General features: G+C 42.4%; 1 protein-coding gene across 1 annotated transcript in view; it reads left to right on the plus strand.

Annotated features, from left to right (window-relative positions):
- Positions 1 to 19,147, plus strand: part of LOC124555150 (transforming growth factor-beta-induced protein ig-h3-like) — a 326,998-nt gene that overhangs the window by 214,253 nt on the left and 93,598 nt on the right. Inside the window, exon 4 of the mRNA XM_047128967.1 lies at positions 14,199 to 14,344. Coding sequence (XP_046984923.1) covers positions 14,199 to 14,344 — 146 coding nt within the window. The remainder of the gene's footprint in view (positions 1 to 14,198; positions 14,345 to 19,147) is intronic.

A 19,147-nucleotide genomic window follows, 5' to 3' on the forward strand; every position in this document is an offset into this window, starting at 1 on the left:
ATCATGGTGTCTTTGTTGCCTTAAAGGCATTCTTGACTAACATCAACTCACCGCGTCCAGTCTCAAAGGTAACCTACGCTCACCACCACTACAGGGTGAATTTAAAGAAACCTGATTTGCATCCTAATAGTGGTGCTACTAGCGCGACTCTTATGCGGCTGGCGTGAAATTTGAATAGACATCATCTTTTACATATAGAAACACGCATACCAACGCTCGTCTGTATCGAACAGCTCCTTCTTGGTGTTATAACCCTTTTTTCCGTCAGTGTATCTTCTACTTGCGTTGTTGTTGTTGTTGTTGTGGTCTTCAGTCCAGAGACTGGTTTGATGCAGCTCTCCATGCTACTCTATCCTGTGCAAGCTTCTTCATCTCCCAGTATCTACTGCAACCTACATCCTTCTGAATCTGTTTAGTTTATTCATCTCTTGGTCTCCCTCTACGATTTTTACCCTCCGCGCTGCCCTCCAGTTCTAAATTGGTGATCCCTTGATGCCTCAGAACATGTCCTACGAATCGATCCCTTCTTCTAGTCAAGTTATGCCACAAATTTCTCTTCTCCCCAATTCTATGCCGTACCTCCTCATTAGTTATGTGATCTGCCCATCTAATCTTCAGCATCCTTCTGTAGCACCATATTTCGATATCTTCTATCCTCTTTTTGTCTAAACTATTTATCTTCCACGTTTCACTTCCATACATGGTTACACTCCATTCAAATACTTTCAGAAAGACTTCCTGACACTTAAATCTATACTCGATGTTAACAAATTTCTCTTCTTCAGAAACGCTTTCCTTGCCATTGCCAGTCTACATTTTATATCCCCTCTACTTCGACCATCATTAGTTATTTTGCTCCCTAAATAGCAAAACTCATTTACTACTTTAAGCGTCTCATTTCCTAATCTAATACCCTCAGCATCACCCGATTTAATTCGACTACATTCCATATCCTCGTTTTGCTTTTGTTGATCTTCATCTTATATCCTCCTTTCAAGACACTGTCCATTCCGTTCAGCTGCTCTTCCAGGTCTTTTGCTATCTGACAGAATTACGATGTCATCTGTAAACCGCATAGTTTTTATTTCTTCTCCATGGATTTTAATTCCTACTCCAAATTTTTCTTTTGTTTCCTTTACTGCTTGCTCAATATACACATTGAATAACATCGGGGATAGGCTACAATCCTGTCTCACTCCCTTCCCAACCACTGCTTCCCTTTCATGCCCCTCAACTCTTATAACTGCCGTTTGGTTTCTGTACAAATTGTAAATGGCCTTTCGCTCTCTGTATTTAACCCTTGCCACCTTCAGAATTTGAAAGATAGTATTCCAGTCAACATTGTCAAAAGCTTTCTCTAAGTCTACAAATGCTAGAGACGTAGGTTTGCCTTTCCTTAATCTATTTCCTATGATAAGTCGCAGGGTCAGTATTGCCTCGCGTGTTCCAACATTTCTACGGGATCCAAACTGATCTTCCTCGAGGTAGGCTTCTACCAGTTTTTCCATTCGTCTGTAAAGAATTCGTGTTAGTGTTTTGCATCCTTGACTTATTAAACTGATAGTTCGGTAATTTTCGTATCTATCAACACCTGCTTTCTTTGGGATTGGAATTATTATATTCTTCTTGAAGTCTGAGGGTATTTCGCCTGTCTCATACATCTTGCTCACCAAACGGTAGAGTTTTGTCAGTGCTGGCCCTCCCAAGGCTATCAGTAGTTCTAATGGAATGTTGTCTACTCCCGGGGCCTTGTTTCGACTTAGGTCTTTGAGTGCTCTGTCAAACTCTTCACGCAGTATCATATCTCCCATTTCATCTTCATCTACATCCTCTTCCATTTCCATAACACTGACCTCAAGAACATCGCCCTTGTATAGACCCGCTATATACTCCTTCCACCTTTCTGCTTTCCCTTCTTTGCTTAGAACTGGGTTTCCATCTGAGCTCTTGATATTCATGCAGGTGGTTCTCTTTTCTCCAAAGGTCTCTTTAATTTTCATGTAGGCAGTATATCTTACCCCTAGTGATATACGCCTCTACATCCTTACATTTGTCCTCTAGCCATCCCTGCTTACTGACAATCTCATTTTTGAGACGTTTGTATTCCTTTTTGCCTGCTTCATTTACTGCATTTTTATATTTTCTCCTTTCATCAATTAAATTCAGTATCTCTTCTGTTACCCAAGGTTTTCTATTAGCCCTCGTCTTTTTACCTACTTGATCCTCTGCTACTTGCGTATGATAACTTTTTTTGGCTCAAATGGGCTCTGAGCACTATGGGACTCAACTGCTGAGGTCATTAGTCCCCTAGAACTTAGAACTAGTTAAACCTAACTAACCTAAGGACATCACAAACAGCCATGCCCGAGGCAGGATTCGAACCTGCGACCGCAGCGGTCTTGCGGTTCCAGACTGCAGCGCCCTTAACCGCACGGCCACTTCGGCCGGCTAACTTTTTTTGGAGACGAAACCATTGCTCCATGAGACTCGACGAAGATTCCACAAGCACCCATCTTTCTCTATTCTTCCATAAGATCCAGAAGATCTAACACGGCAGAACCCAAGTTGGTCCATTATTTTACTTTCGGGAATCCTTCGTTACAGGTCTGTATCCTCTCATAGTAAACGCGCTTATCACGGATCGAAGACGTTGTGGCGGAAGCGGCGCCAGAAGCGGAAGTAGCGTCCGACAAAAAAAAAAAAAGGAAGAATAGGATTTAACGTACTGTCGAGCACAAGCTCTTTTTAAAGTGAACATCCCGTTCTTTGCTTTCCACAATTAAGCGGAACAACAGAAAGCCTATTTCCGATTTATTGGGAACCGCCGTTCTACCGAATACGAGTGTGACAGGATCTTTCTTCTTCTCTACATAGACAAACGATCTATTGGATAAGGCGAGCAGCAGTTAGCAATGTTTGTTGATGACTCTGAAGTGTAAGGGAATGTGTCGTCGATGAGTGAACGTAGGAGGATACAAGATCATTTATAAAAAATTCTATTAGTGGCGTGCCGGTTGCCGCACTCACGTCGATTAAATGTCTAGACGTAACGTTGCAAAGGGATATGAAATGGTACGATCACGTTAATTCCAAGGTAGGGAATGCCAATGGTCGACTTGGGTTTATTGGGAGAGTTCTAGGAAAGCGTAGCTCATCTACATATGAGTCCGCGTAAGGAAGACTTTCGTCATCCATTCCTGTTTACAGCTCCAGTGTTTGGAATCAACACTAGGTCGGATATAAGGAAGACACCGACGCAATTCAAAGGCGGGCTGCTAGATTTGATACAGGGAGGTTCGATCAGCACGTGAGTATTACGAAAAGACTTCGTAATATAATATGGGAACCCATGGAACTTTGTTTTCCCGAAACACTACTGAGAAAACTTAGAGAACCGCGTTTACGGCAGACTGAATAGCGATTCTGCTGCCACCAACGTACGAGAGTGTGCTGAAAAGTAATGCCTCCGGATTATTTATGTTAAAACTTTTAAAGCTTTTTCAATAAAAAAAATGCTGTTAACATCCCACATCTTTAGTCTTCGTGTATACATATATATTTGTCAACATAGTCACCTTGGCAAGGAACACACGTCTCCCAACGAGAGACCAGTTTGTTTATTCCGTCAGTGTAGAATGTGTGGCTTAGTTGACGGGGCCACAACATCACGGCTTGCACCGCTTTATCAGTATCAAAGTGAAGTCATCGAAGGTGTTCAAATGGTTCAAATGGCTCAGAGCACTATGTGACTTAACTTCTGAGGACATCAGTCGCCTAGAAGTTAGAACTAATTAAACCTAACTAACCTAAGTACATCACACACATCCATGCCCGAGGCAGGATTCGAACCTGCGACCGTAGCGGCCGCTCGGCTCCAGACTGTAGCGCCTAGAACCGCACGGCCACTCCGGCCGGCTCGAAGGTGTTCTTTAAATTTTGGAAACAGATGAAAATAGGATGGGACCAAGTCGGTACTGTATGGAGAATGATCGACGACAATGAACACAAGGCGCCGGACTGTCGCAGATGTCGCAGCGCTCGTGTGTGGTCTGGCATTGTCATGCTGAAGCAGAGGGTGCTTCATGTGTGGACGAACTCTTCGAATTCGAAACTCGATTACAGCATGCTGTTTCTCACACATTGCCGTGTTAGATGCTACAATTCGGAGCCTCTAGAGGCAAAGGACAGCAAAAATGAAAAAAAGAAAGAAATGAGTTCGCATCTGGGGAAGTTCGTCAGCCGAGTTGCAAGTCTTTTCAGTTGACGCTACGCTGGGCGATTTGCGTGTCGATTGTGATGATATTATGATGAGGACAGCACAACACCCAGTCCCCGCAAGTAGAAAATCTCCGACCTGGCTTGGAATCGAACCCGGGGCGCTACATGGCAGTCTGATGCTCTGACCACACAGCTAAGGGGGCAGACAGGGAAGCATATACGTAAACACGAAGAATAAATTTGTAGAGTGTTAATTACATCTGTTTTATTTCAAAATCTTTAAGAGTTTTCAAATAAAAAATTCGGAGGCTTTGCTTTCCAGGACACCTTCGTACAAAATACAGCCAGCATCAGGTTAGGCGCTTTTTCAGGGACGAAAATGTTGATGGCATGCTGAACCCCAGCTGATATGTGAAGAGTGTCGGCTACTAGTGGGAAAGCTGTTGTAGAATGTTTCGGTTGCTTGCAGCAACAGAAGTGTGTGATCTCGTTGACTTTCAGTGCGACAATTTCTTGATAGGTTAGGTCGAACGCTGCTCTTTTCTTTGTAAATTGTTTATTCTGGCTTACTTCATCTGTAGCCTTGTGAAGACCATCGAAGAAAATTTTTTGTGATTAACAACCTAATATAGAATTCCAAGTTATTAGTTTGAAAAACAGCAACTCCAAACTAAAATGATTTGAGTTCCCCAGTGCAAGTTTTCCCTTTTACACGATTGAGGCTCGGTGATATTATACTTTTAATGTATTTATTTATGCCGTCACAATCGCAAATTATCAACTGCCTGTAATTCGATAGCTCTCAAGCACAATACCTAACGATTTTGAATGAATCAATGAGAATGTTCCGCGTACTGTGATATATGAACAGTGGGAGTTGTGGCCAAAGTGCAGAGACTTTTCACCGTATCTTTTATCTCAATGGACTGACTTAGGCGCCCGCCTTTACTTACGAACGTGCCCCCAACTGCCTCGCCGTGCTATTTACGTATTGTTTCTCAGTATTTCAGAGTTTAATACCGCTTCAAAATTTCATCTAATTACGCCTGTACCTTTCCTAAAGCCAAACCGATCGTCATCTAACTGATCCTCAATTTTCTTTTCCATTCTTCTATATACTATTCTTGTCAGCAACGTGGATGCATGAGCTGTTAGGCTGATTGTGCGATAATTGTCGCATTTGTCGGCTCTTTCTGTCTTCAGAATTGTGTGGATGATGTTTTTCCGAAAGTCTGATGGTATAACGCCAGTCCTATACATTCTACACACCAGCTAACATTCTACGCACCATCTAAGTAGATTTCGTTGGGCTTCTCTTCTTTTGCCTTCGTGTTTCTCTTCTCTTCTTTTTGTTTCATTGGGATACTTTTACTGCGCTATTTGACTTCTAAGAATGCAAGGCGAAAAGCTTGCCGAGTATAGATGTAGGTGAAGTATACTAATTGCTTAGATAAGCAAGTGATTATCGTTTCAGCGCAACCGGACAAAGCGGATAGGAGTAACTCCATCTACATTCTATATGTAAATAAAATTAAAGCAGCGGATTTCTCACCTAGAACTGACATTTAAATGTTGGTTGTTTGTGAGAACATCGTGTTATGCTTCGTGTAAGAAGGAGAAACATGTACCAGCATGTGTGGAACTTGTCAGCAGAAGGAAGGATTGTTTCTTATCGAGATTGCGGTTTATCGAATACGTAATCGATGGGTGAAGGGGCCATACTCAGCGCCATGTGAGATCTCAACGGTCCTAAGCGGCTAGCGCCAGAGAGGACAACCGTAATGTTCGCTAAGCCGTTCACGATCGTACAGGCACGTCAGGTATCGAGAGTCTGGGACTGGGCTTATTTGCAATAAGACAAGTATCCACACGGAGAGGGCGACGTCGTCTACAGCATCACGGACTGTGAGCACGGCGACCGTTGCTGTGGCTTCCTTAGACGCGACAACAGACAGAGACGCGTCGACAGTGATGCGTCCGACGACAACACCGGACACGGGAGCGGCAGCACGTGTTTTCTTTCACAGTGGCAGTTTTGCGCATAGCCTCTCGAAGGACGTATACGTGTGTGACGGCTCCGAGGAGAACTGTTGCCTCGGCCAGTACGTTGTTCAGAACTATCTTCCATTGGAAACCCCTGACCGTGAGTGGCTGAGGGGCTGGTTCCCCACCACTCGCCAGCGTCTGCGACTGATGAACTCTGGCTGAGAGTTGGAGCGGCGTGAGGTGACATCCCCGTATATGCTGGCCAAGTTCAAAGTTCGATTAGATGCCCAGCCGGGTTAGAACCGTTGCTGCTGCCAGAGATGGCAGCACAGCGTATTAAATTTCACACCCTGTATACCTTGTAAAACTTACCAATTTAATCATGTATGCACCTTACTACACTTGTCAGGAAGAATCAGTGTGCAAAGAAATGGGATACAGAAGTGCTAAGGAATAAAGAAATAGGCATGAAGTTCTCTGAGGCTATAGATATTGCGATAATGAATAGATCAGAAGCGAAGTTCATTTAAAGAGGAATGGACGTCTCTAAAAACAGCTATCATAGGAGCTGGAAGGAGAAACAGATACAGGGGAGGTAATTGCGAAGAAATCTTGGATAATAGAAGAAATACTTCAGCTGATCGTCGAAAGAAAGAAGTACAAAAATGTGTAGGGAAATTCAGGAATACAGAAATGTAAGTCGTGGAGGAATGAAATAAATAGGAAGTGCAGGGAAGCAAAGACGAAATGGCTACGTGAAAAATGTGAAGGAATCGAAAAGGAAATGATTGTCGGAAGCACTGACACATAACATAGAAAAATCAAAACAACTGAGAGGCACCCACATGCCTCGCTCATACTGTGGCATCAAACAGTCAGGCCTGCAACATGAGTGGTCTGCCAAGCGAGTGGATTCATTCTTATTTATCGAGTAATATGAACTCTCGTGCTCTCAATTAAGTTACAAATTATCCTCCTGTATCAATAATACGCAACGGAAACACGCATCTGACTATCAGTAATTTACAGAACTCTGGCTGTTCACTACGCACTGGCAATACCACATTTTCTTTTTGTCTTTTATTTAACGGCTTTTATCAACACGTGGCCACCGCACTGAGTATGAATGGCGCACACATTATAAATTCGGGACATCATGACAACATACAATTCGAAGGAAAAGTCCACCAATCTTTTTCTTTTCACTAACTTATTTATTCCGATAAATTCTATAACCTAAACACACAAATTCTATAACCTACAACAATAACACATGAGAAATTCCGCCCAGTGGGCATGGCTTAACATTGGTGATTCTCTACCTTATGGTCTCGTAATTATTTAACGCTACAGTGCACTTTCTGGATAGGATGGTGGATCTTTTATTATACCTCACACGTCGACTCTCACAATCATCATCACGAAACTTTCCTCCAGACCGAGCGGTACCGAAGGAACAAGCATAACCCACTAATCTTCTGAAACTACCTCGCTACTCTCCCATGCAAACTACACATACCCAAATTACATGACATACACCACACTACAATATGAAATACTATACACTAAATAGTCACAACACTATCGCTTTCAGCTTTCCCACTTCAATTAGTATTTATCCCAGTTTCACACGACACTGCCCCACTTTGTAATTCTACTTTCCTACTATGAACTCTGGAGATATATGCACGTCTTCCCGTGCAATGCAAGCCAAGTGGCGTTGCTGGATAGACGGCCGACTCACTTTGCTTCTCTCTCAGAGTTTGAATCTAGCGTCACACGGAATCATATCACGCAAAGTAATATTAAGAACATATTCATCACACACGCGAGTCCTCAACTGATACCATGGACGAGTACATCTCTTTATCCTTTGTCTCATACACAGATTGAGACTCACACAGTACTCACCACGTGGAAGTACTCGTCTCTAATTTCAAGTCCTGCACACGCCATTTCTTAAATATTTCAACTTATGGTACACACGCTATTTCTTAAATATTTCGACTTATTGTACACACGCTAGTAATTCAGCTTAACTTAAGCACACGGAAGTATTTCGACTTATTGCTACACGTGGTTTCATTGTGACCGTTGGTCGCTTCCGAAGATTACTACAATCCCATTAATATTACCTGCCTGACATTCAATTCTCCCCACAAAAGTTCCTGAAATAGAGAAATTATTATTTCAAACTACTCTTAAATATTCCACATGCATACCATGTCTCCACTCTTTTGTCATTACGAAGCACAACTAAAACAGGTCTTAACAGCACAAGATCCAGCGGCAGAGAGCTGAAACATGGCCATTCTTTAGGTCATCTCGCACCTCTGTCGAGGTGGGGGAAGACCATGCTACCGTATTGGTCAGCCACATTTCAGGCGCTCAAAGCTAAGTTTCATCTCTTTGGTTCCACCAAAGGTGGCCAAAGGATCGTCTCAAAGATGATCATATATTCACATTCACTATCTGCGGTTAGCAGACCAACATACAGTCATTCATTTCACAGATCTCACCAAACTGGATGTAGGGATTTATTTTGTGGGAGCGCACATGTGATCAATTAAATAAATAAATTGTCATTCTTTCCGACACTGGTATCCGGCTTCACTGTATTAATTGAAATTGAGTTATTATTAGAAAAAATATGTTGTTCTGACAAAAATAATGAAGTATGTTGTACCTATTTTCACTGTCGGGCGGTACTGTACCCTTTCACAACTATCAGTGAAATTAAAAGCAAGAGTAGTAACAATAAGAGTGCAATTGGAAATTCCACTGTTAACTGCAGTGGAGAGAGCGGGTACGTAGAAAGAGTAACTTGAAGGTCTCTATGAGGGGAAAGACTTGTCTAGTGGCATGACACACAAAGAAAGACGAGTAGATAAGGAAGAGATGGGGGATCCAGTATTAGAACCGGAATTTAAAATATCTTTGGGCGACAAGATCAAAAAGGCAGAAGTGACAGATAACATTCGATCGGAATTTCTAAAACCATTGTCGGAAATGGCAACAAAAGGACTATTCACGCTGGTATGTAGAATGTGTAGGACTGGAGGTATACCATCAAAAAAACATCATCCACACAATTCCGAAGACAGCAAGAGCCGACAAGTGCTACAATTATCGCACAATCAGCCTAACAGCTAATGCATCCAGGTTGCTCACAGGAATGGTATACAGAAGAACGGAAAAGAAAACTGAGTATCTGTTACATGACGATTGGTTTGGCTTTAGGAGAGGTACAGGTACCAGAGAGGCAGTTCTGACTTTGTGTTTGATAATGAAAGTAAGACTGTAGAAAAATTAAGACACGTTCATAGGATTTGTCAACCTGAAAACAGCCTTCGACAATGTAAAATGATACAAAATGTTCGAAATTCCGAAAAATAGGGGTAAACTATTGAGGAAGACTGGTAATACAGTCGAAACTGGTTATGACAGTGTCGAAGGGACCGACGGTTTACGTTCATTATAGCCGATAGTCGCAATAACTTAGTTTTTCCTTTGTTTTGATAAAAATTTTGCAACTGTAAATTTTAGATTGGCATAGAGTTAACACTGCAAACATTAGCAGAAATACAGTTCATCTACATTATTTATAATATAGTATTTGTAGAGAGAGTGTGAACAGGGTTTTTTACATTTGTGCATCACATACAGCAACAAAATATCACAAAAATGTAAAAACCTTTAAAAAGTGAGGAAAGAAGTAGAAAGAGTGTAAATTGTTCGATACTGTCAAACACGGCCATGGATAACGAATCACAAAAAATGTTGACGTGTCTAAATGTTCATGTAAGTGCTGTGTGGCATAACAGTCATCAATGACACAATTCCGTTCCAGCTGCTGTACTGCAAAAACTGATCAACAGCAGCAAAATTCCACGAAGACCTACACTTTCTCCTATGCTTCTCTTCATAACGTTGTACAAATGTGATGTATCGTACCTACTACAACACATTTAAAATATCAAACACACATAACCGCATAACATCAGTAACGAATACACTATTATTCCACTTCAGTACTTTGAAAAATTAACACACTCTGGGTTTTAATTTTCTAGTTGTCCACAGTCACAGCAAAGATTGAGTTGTTTAGTTTTTTAATCAGTTGCTTTAACTTCAAAATGCAGTATAGTAACGCATACTATAGTGTAATGTCCTGCTTAAAGTAATCTGTTCTCTTTATTTCTTTTTTTGCATTTAAGATGTGCGTATGCACTTTAAATTTGATGAAGTAGTCGTTTTAACTCCTGATTTGAAACAAAAAATCTCCAGAAAACAACAGTTTGAAAATAAGCGTTAATTGGTGTTAGTAAATACGTAACGAACAAAAATGAACATTTCACGTTATAGCCGATATGTTTTCTACGGAAATGTAATAAAAATACGTCGTTTTATACGATAAGTCTGAGTGAGGAATGTCGTACTTCGAGATTTTGTACAAGAACAAAGAGGGAACAATAACACTGGAAGACCAAGAATGAAGTGTTCGGATTAAAAATGGTGTAAGACAGATACGTCTTTCGTTCCTACTGTTCAATCTATACATCGAAGGAGTAAAGACGGAAATAAAAGAAAGGGTCAAGAGTGGGACTGAAATTCAAGGTAAAAGGATATCAGTGATAAGGTTCGCCGATGACATTGCTATCTTCAGTAAATGTAAGGAAGAATTACAACTGGCCGGAGGGGCCGAGCGGTTCTAGGCGCTTCAGTCTGGAACCGCGCGACCGCTACGGTCGCAGGTTCGAATCCTGCCTCGGGTATGGATGTGTGTGATGTCCTTAGGTTAGTTAGGTTTAAGTAGTTCTAAGTTCTAGGGCACTGATGACCTCAGATGTTAAGTCCCATAGTGCTCAGAGCCATTTGAACCATTTGAAGAATTACAGGATCTGTTGTATGGAATGAACAGCTTAATGAGTACAGAATATGGATTGAGAGTAAATCGAAGAAAAAAGAAAGTAATGAGAAGTAGCAGGAATGAGGACAGAAAGAAACTTAACGTCAGAATTGGGGATCACAAAGCAGACGAAGTTAAGGACTTCTGCTTTCTAGGCAGCAAGATAAGCCATGACGGACGGAGTAAGGAGGACATAAAAAACGGACTAGCACTGGCGAAAAGGGCATTCATGGCCAAGAGAAGTCTACTAGTATCAAACATAGGCCTTAATTTGAGGAAGAAATTATGGAACTTTAGGTCTGGAGCACAACATTGTATGGTAGTGAACGATGGACTGTGGGAAAACCGTAACGGAAGAGAATCAAACATTTGAGATGTGGTGCTACAGAAAAATGTTGAAAATTAGGTGGGCTTGTAAGGTAAGGAAAGAGGTTCTCCGCAGAAATGGCGAGGAAAGGAGAATATGGAAAACACTAACAAGAATCTGGGTCAGGATGATGGGACATCTGTTAAGACATCACCAAATAACTTCCATGGTACTACAGGGAGCTCTAGAGGGTAAAAACTGTAGGGGAAGACAGAGATTGGAATACGTACAGCAAATAATTGAGGATGTAGGTTACAATTGCTACTCTGAGATGAAATTGTTGACACGGGACAGGAATTCGTGGCGGGCCGCACCAAACCATCTACATCGACATTTACATCTACATAAATACTCTACAAGCCACCGTTCGGTGAATGGCAGAGGATAGCAGAGGGTACCCTTATCCCTACTGGTTGTTTCCTTTCCTGTTCTACTCTCAGATAGGGCGAGGGAAAAACGACTGGCTATATGTCTCCATATGAGCTCTGATTTCTCGTATCTTATCTTCATGGTCCTCACTTGAAATGTATGTTCGTGGCAGTAGGATGGTTCTGCTGTCAGCTTCAGATGCTGGTTCTCTAAATTTTCTCATTAGCGTTCCCCGAAAAGAATGTCGCCTTCCCACCAGGGATTTTCACTTTAGTTCCCAAAACATCTTCGTAACACTTGCATGTTGTTCAAATCTACCGGTAACAAATCTAGCAGCCCGCCTCTGAATTGCTTCGATGTCTTCCTTTAATCCGACCTGTTGCGGTTCCCAAACACTAGAGCAGTACTCAAGAATAGCGCACACTAGCGTCCTATACGTTGTCTCCTTTATAGATGATCCACACTTTCCTAAAATTCTCTCAATAAGCCAAAGTCGACCATTCGTCTTCCCTGTCACATACCTCACGTGATCATTCCATCTGATATCGCTGAGCAACGTTACGCCCAGATATTTAAACGACATGACTGTGTCCGAACATTTCCGGTTTGTTTTTCTTACTCGTCCGCATTAATTTACATTTTTGTACATTTAGAGCCTGCTGCCATTCATCAAACCAACTAGATATTTTGTCTAAGTCATCTTGTATCATCTTCGACACCTTCCTGCACACCACAGCATCATCGGCAAACAACCGCAGCTTGCTGCCCGGCCTGTCTACCAGTTCATTTATGTATATAAAAAATAACAACGGTCCTGTCACACATTCCTGGGTCACTCCTGACGATACCCTTGTGTCTGATGAAGACTTGTGACTTTTAAAAAAATACTGTTCACGAAAAATGAATTAAATTTCGTTGCTATCGTTCCTGGTGTATCACGTATGGTACTCTATATAACATTAAACTTTATTTCTCAATGTGCTGTTTACCAAGCTATTAGATTTACACTGACGAGAAAAAGAAATTGGTACATCTGCCTAATATCATGTGGGGCCCCCGTTAGCACGCAGAAGTGCAGCAACACGAAGTGGCATGGACTCGTCTAATGTCTGAAGTAGTGCTGGAGGGAACTGACGCCATGAATCCTGCAGGGCTGTCCATAAATCCTTAAGAGTATGAGGGGGTGGAGATCTCTTCTGAACAGCACGTTTCAAGGCATCCCAGATATGCTCAATAACGTTCATGTATGGAGAGTTTGGTGATCTGCGGAAGTGCTGAAACTCAGAAGAGTGTTTTTGGAGCCACTCTGAAGCAATTTTGGAAGTGTAGGGTGTCGCATTGTCCTGATAGAATTGTCCAAGTCCGTCGGAATGCACAATGGACATCAATGGATGCATGTGATCAGACAGGAAGCTTGCGTACTTGTCACCTGTCAGAGTCGCATCTACACGTATCGGAGGTCCAATATCACTGCAACTGCACACGCCCCACATAATTACAGAGCCTCCACCAGCTTGAACAGTCCTCTTCTGACAAGAGGTGGCATGGATTCATGAGGTTGTCTCCGTACCCGTACACGTCCATCCGCTCGATATAATTTGAAACGAGACTAGTCCAACCAGGCAACATGTTCCCAGTCATCAACAGTCCAATATCGGTGCTGACGGACCCAGGCGAGCCGTAAAGCTTTGTGTCGTGCAATCATCAAGGGTACCAAGTGAACCTTCGGCTCCGAAAGCCCATATCGATCATGTTTCGTTAAATGGTTCGTACACTGACACTTGTTGATGACCCAGCATTGAAATCTGCAGCGATTTGAGGAAAGGTTGGACTTTCGTTACGTTCAACGATTCTCTTCACACGTCGTTGCTCCCGTTCTTGCAGGGTCTTTTACCGCAGCAGCGATGTCCAAGATTTGACGTTTTATCGGATTCGTGGTATTCACAGTAAACTCGTGAAATGATCGTACGGAAAAATCCTACTTCATCGATATCTCGGAAATACTGTGTCCCATCGCTCGTGCGCCGACTATAACACCACGTTCAAACTCATCTTTACAACTTGTCATTGTAGTAGCAGTAACCGATCTAACAACTGCGGCAGACACTTATTGTCTTATGTAGGCGTTGCCGACCACAACGCCGTATTCTGACTGTTTACATATCTCTGTATTTGAATATGTATGTCTATACAGTTTCCTTGGTGCTTCAGTGTATGTATCTAGAGACTTCAGAATTGTTTTAGTGTTATACTATTGCTTTTCAAGAGTGATTGCAGCCTTGCTCCTGAGTGTGAGCCGTGGGCTGGGTGTGTGTGGGCAGTAGCCTGAAGTGCTTGTGTTGTGTGCAGTGCGGCCGCTGAAGAACGTGCTGGAGACGGCGCGCGAGCGAGGCGCGGCCAAGTTCGTGAGCTACGTGGAGCAGGCGGGGCTGGCCGACGTGCTCGCCGGCGGGCGCGCCGTCACGCTCTTCGCGCCGCTCGACCACACCTTCGACGTAAGTCGCCGCTGCTCTGCCTCCATTTTGGAATTTTATTTTACCTCTCTACTATAGAGACAATCGTGTGAACTTTTACGTGTCACCAGCGTGTCGTCACTAGGTAAGCTTACTGTTTCCAGCTCGGGTGTTAAATGAGAGTTCTCTTTAAATGCTGATAAATGGGAGATAACAACAGATGAAAGAAAGAACCTGATATTATCTGACTGTAACATTAGCGGTAACTTAAAATATTACTGGATTTCCAGTGTGCTACGCGGGTGAGTCAGATGAAAACCTTAAATTTGTAATAACAAATCGAAATTTCGCGCCGTTATCCTGTAAGTTGGTAAGCGTGTTACAAACAGCGTGCAGAAGGGCCTGTAGGTGGCAGCATAGTGCAGGTGCACACGTACCGTCGCAGTATCAGTATAAAGATGGCCGACTCACTTGCGACTTGTGGCCAAAGAGCGGCGTAGTATGCTGCTGCTGGCCTGCCTGTAAACAGGTTTAAAAATAACAATAAAGAAAAAAAAATTGCTACTTGCACCAGGGAAGAACAGCGTTCTGTTATTCGGTTTTTGCGCAGAGAAGCTGTGAAACCTACTGAAATTCATCGACGAATGAAGGTTCAGTTCGGTGATGCATGTTTGTCACAGCAGCAAGTCTACGAATGGAGTAGGAAGTTCGCAAATGGTGTGACTTCAGTTGAAGATGCTGTTCGTCCAGGTCAGGCACAAGGAGTTGTGACTCCACAGAACATTGCAGGAGTTGAAGCCATAGTGAAGGAAACCGGCAAGTGGCACTGAATGACATTGCAGCATGTTTACAGATTAGTCATGGGTCAGCACACTACATTGTGCATGATGTGCTCCAGTTTCACAAAGTGTCTGCAAGATGGGTGCCACGGCAGCTAACTCCTGAAATGAGATGGTTCAAATGGTTCAAATGGCTCTGAGCACTATGGGACTTAACATCTGTGGTCATCAGTCCCCTAGAACTTAGAACTACTTAAACCCAACTAACCTAAGGACATCACACACATCCATGCCCGAGGCAGGATTCGAACCTGCGACCGTAGCAGTCCCGCGGTTCCGGACTGAGCGCCTAGAACCGCTAGACCTCCGCGGCCGGCCCTGAAATGAGAGAACGACGTGCTGATGCTTGTGAAGAATTTCTTTGGCGCTTTGAACGGGAAGGTGATGGCTTCCTTGCATGAATCGTTACTGGGGACGAAACCTGGAACCACTTCCACCAACCGGAAACGAAGAGAGCGAGCAAGGAATGGCGCCATTCCTAATCACCAAAACCAAAGAAGTTTCGAACAGAACCATCAGCAGGGAATTTTATGCTGACACGCTTTTGGGACGAAAAAGGCGTCATTTTGGAGCATTACATGCCTAGAGGGACCACTGTCACCAGTGCATCATACACATATCTCCTAAAAAATCATCTGCGGCCTGCAATCAAATCAAAGCGACGTGGATTGCTGTCAGCAGATGTCCTTTTTCAACGTGATAACGCAAGTCACTACACTGCCCGTACAACAGTTGCAACAATCACAGACCTCCATTTTGAGTGTCTTCCTCACCCATCATACTCAACAACCTTGCCCCAAGCGATTTCCATATGTTTGGATCACTCAAAGACACAGTGAGAGGAAAGAAGTTCCGTTCTGATGAAGAGGTACGCCACGCGGTGCATGAATGGTTGCGCGGACTACCAAAAGATTTTTTTTCTAAAGGACTTTATGAACTTTGTAAGCGCTGGACGACTTGCATTGAGAGTGGGGGGGATTATGTTGAAAAGTGATACAGCTTTGTACCACTTCTGCACAATAAATAATATTTTTAAAAAAATTTAAGGTTTTCATTTGACTCACCCTCGCATATTAACTGCAGCCGCGTGGAGTGGCCGCGCGGTCAGAGGCGCCATCTCACGTACTGCGCAGTCCCTTCCGCCGGAGGTTCGAGTCCTCCCTCGGGCATGGGTGTGTGTGTGTTGTTCTAACCATAAGTTAGTTTTAGTAGTGCGTAAGTCTAGGGACCGATGACCTCAGCAGTTTGGTCCTTTAGGAATTCACACACATGTGAGCATTTTGATTAACTGCAGGATAGCAACTTGCATTAGCCAATTCGATATAGAAACAGCCGAAGTTGCAAGATTCGCTTTTTATTTAACTGGCAACAAGTTTCGATTTACCTGAAACCATTTTCAAATCATCCTGCGGGACGGAATATTAAAATTACAAGTTATTCGATAAACTATTACAAAAATTATTGAGTGCATTTGACAAGACACAGAATATATCGTACCAGTACATACTTACCAGATAGGCAATACAGTATTTTCCTAAATAGAATGTAAACCATGTCAAGATTTTACACATACCTACAAAAAAGCCAAGTTTAACAGAAAACGGTGACAGAACATATATATAACTACTAATATACTACCTCTGGTCCCACGAGGGTTCCTCAGGTAGGGGGTGACTTTCCTGGGTGTAGAGAATGACTTATAACAACTTCCATTCGTCAAGCATAAAACACTTAATGCAATAAAAGTACAAGTAACTACCACACTTAAGCTCTTCGAATTTTTTTCAAAAACAGCGGAAATTTAAATCTTTACTTGTGAAGTGTCATTTAAAATGGTTTTTATAATTATATATTCTGTTAGATTTGTTTCTGATTAACTATTTTACGATTATGATGTATTTCAAAAGGTGATGGTAATTTTTCGATGTCATACTACTTTGGTTCCTTTCCACATTATGATGTTACAAGTCGCTGTAGAATACGACTTTTGTTTGTATACGCCATATGTGGAGCTGCTGTTGTTCACTGTTCATTGGTTTTAAATACCTTGCTGTTTTTGAAAAAAAAAAAATATTAGTACGGAAGGCAAATGGAAGCTTATATTTGCTAGGGGAATTATGGAAAATTGCAGTGCAAGTGGCAGACAAACCTCACACAGGCCTCCTTTGAGACTTATTCTAAAATACTGCTTGGATATTCGGAGCCCAATCAAGCAGTCCTTTCCACAAACGCCGAAGGAACGCAGAAAAGCGGTTCTACCCTCGTAAGAGGTCAGTGTAGCTCATTAAAAATTTAACAGAGATACTCTGTAAACCGAAAAGAGAATTTCTGGAAGGAACCGGATATTGTTTTCGCGAAACACTGTTAGATAATATTAGAGGATTAGTATTTGACTGTCTGTATCAGAAATGCGAGATCAAAGCACGTACTGAGGCATAGTATCATTCTCCCTCTCTCAGTAATTGAGGACAATGGACATGGAGTGGCTAATATTGGTAGGAGTACCCTTCGCCTTGCATTACAAGGTAGTACCCCAAACATTCGAGAAGTGTGTCCTATACAAGGCATTGTTTTGGACAACAGAGCAGCTACTGCAAGCAACAAATTTTGCATTTCTTCTCCTGAGATTGCGTTTCGCCCTTGAGCCTTACCACTCAAAATATTATCAGGTTCACTGAGCAACGTTATGTGGCCGCCAGATATTGCTTACTGTATGGTCGGCTATACATCACATTGGAGAACAATTTTGCAGATGTCAGGGGCAGCAGCACAACGGGAATTGAGGAAAATAGTGGAGCCGTTTGGTCAAACTTGGTGACTTAGTCTAAAAACGCAAAACCATCACTATTAACCAAGTAATGTTTCTTCTAAGGTACCTTTCATATGCCTTCGAACTACAAAAAATTCGTAATAGTGGTCATGTAGCAAGTCTCTGAGGAAGGCTACCGCTGTCTCTCTGCAGACTTTCATTCCTCTCTCATTACGGAAAGAGTTATCGGAACTATATTTCCTCTCTAATTATTTTCTGTGGTGCAACCCAAGAAATACAGTAACCAGCTGCCCAGACGCATTTCGGACTTGGAACCATCTCGAGCTGTCGTAGGCGGCCACTCGGCGATTACTGCGCTACGACAGAGCATCAGTGAACCTTACAGTGTGTGCGCTACGCATTCAAAGGGGGAAAAGGAGCCATAAATTACAGGACGAAAGGCAGCTGTAACATGCAAAAAGCTGTCTATGAAAAACTTGTACTGACTGCGCGAAACTACACAAAATGTGGCTGGATGCTGTATTTCTTCTTAGTAACTGAACCCAGTCACGGAACTCTGTTACCATTAACATGGATAAGTACTTACTTACAAAAGTTCGCCACTTCCTTGTTATATTCAGAATAACAATTTCTTCCACTATTTTAAGAATGTGTACCGTTCTAAATTTGCTCTTTTCTCTTTAAAGATACTTCACTGCACCTCATAGTATAGAGCGGTATGTAACAGCCCTTCTCCTAAATGACATATTGTGAAGAGAGTTCCCTGTTGGCTGTGCGCTCTCACTAGTATTACAGTCACTATCTGATGTCTGTGGATAAGAAGCGATCCTCCTACTTTGTCTTACTGCAGTTTCTCTGGTTCCGCTATTTCTGTACAGAACACACACGAGATTACAAACGTTTAAATTTGTTATGCTGTGATCACTATCAGTCGCATTTGTTACAGCACGTTGGTAATCTGTTCGTGAAGATGCTGCTCGCGAGAGTCATATCATTATTCGTTATAACGTCTGCACTACTGGAGAATGATGGAAATAGGCTTGACAGAAATAGTTTATCCATTTCCAGTGCTCTCTTTTTCATCCTGTGTGCATAGCTGGGCACAAGACTATTAATTTGTTAATCGTTAATTAACAAAGTTAACTTTTCGAGTAACGGATTAACTTTTAATTTTAGAAAACGTAAACGGATTCTAACTCCCGTTAACTTTCTTTGCGTTCGTTAATCGTTAATTAG

This window comes from Schistocerca americana, chromosome X, assembly GCF_021461395.2.
Source record: "Schistocerca americana isolate TAMUIC-IGC-003095 chromosome X, iqSchAmer2.1, whole genome shotgun sequence".
Classification (NCBI taxonomy): Eukaryota; Metazoa; Arthropoda; class Insecta; order Orthoptera; family Acrididae; genus Schistocerca; species Schistocerca americana.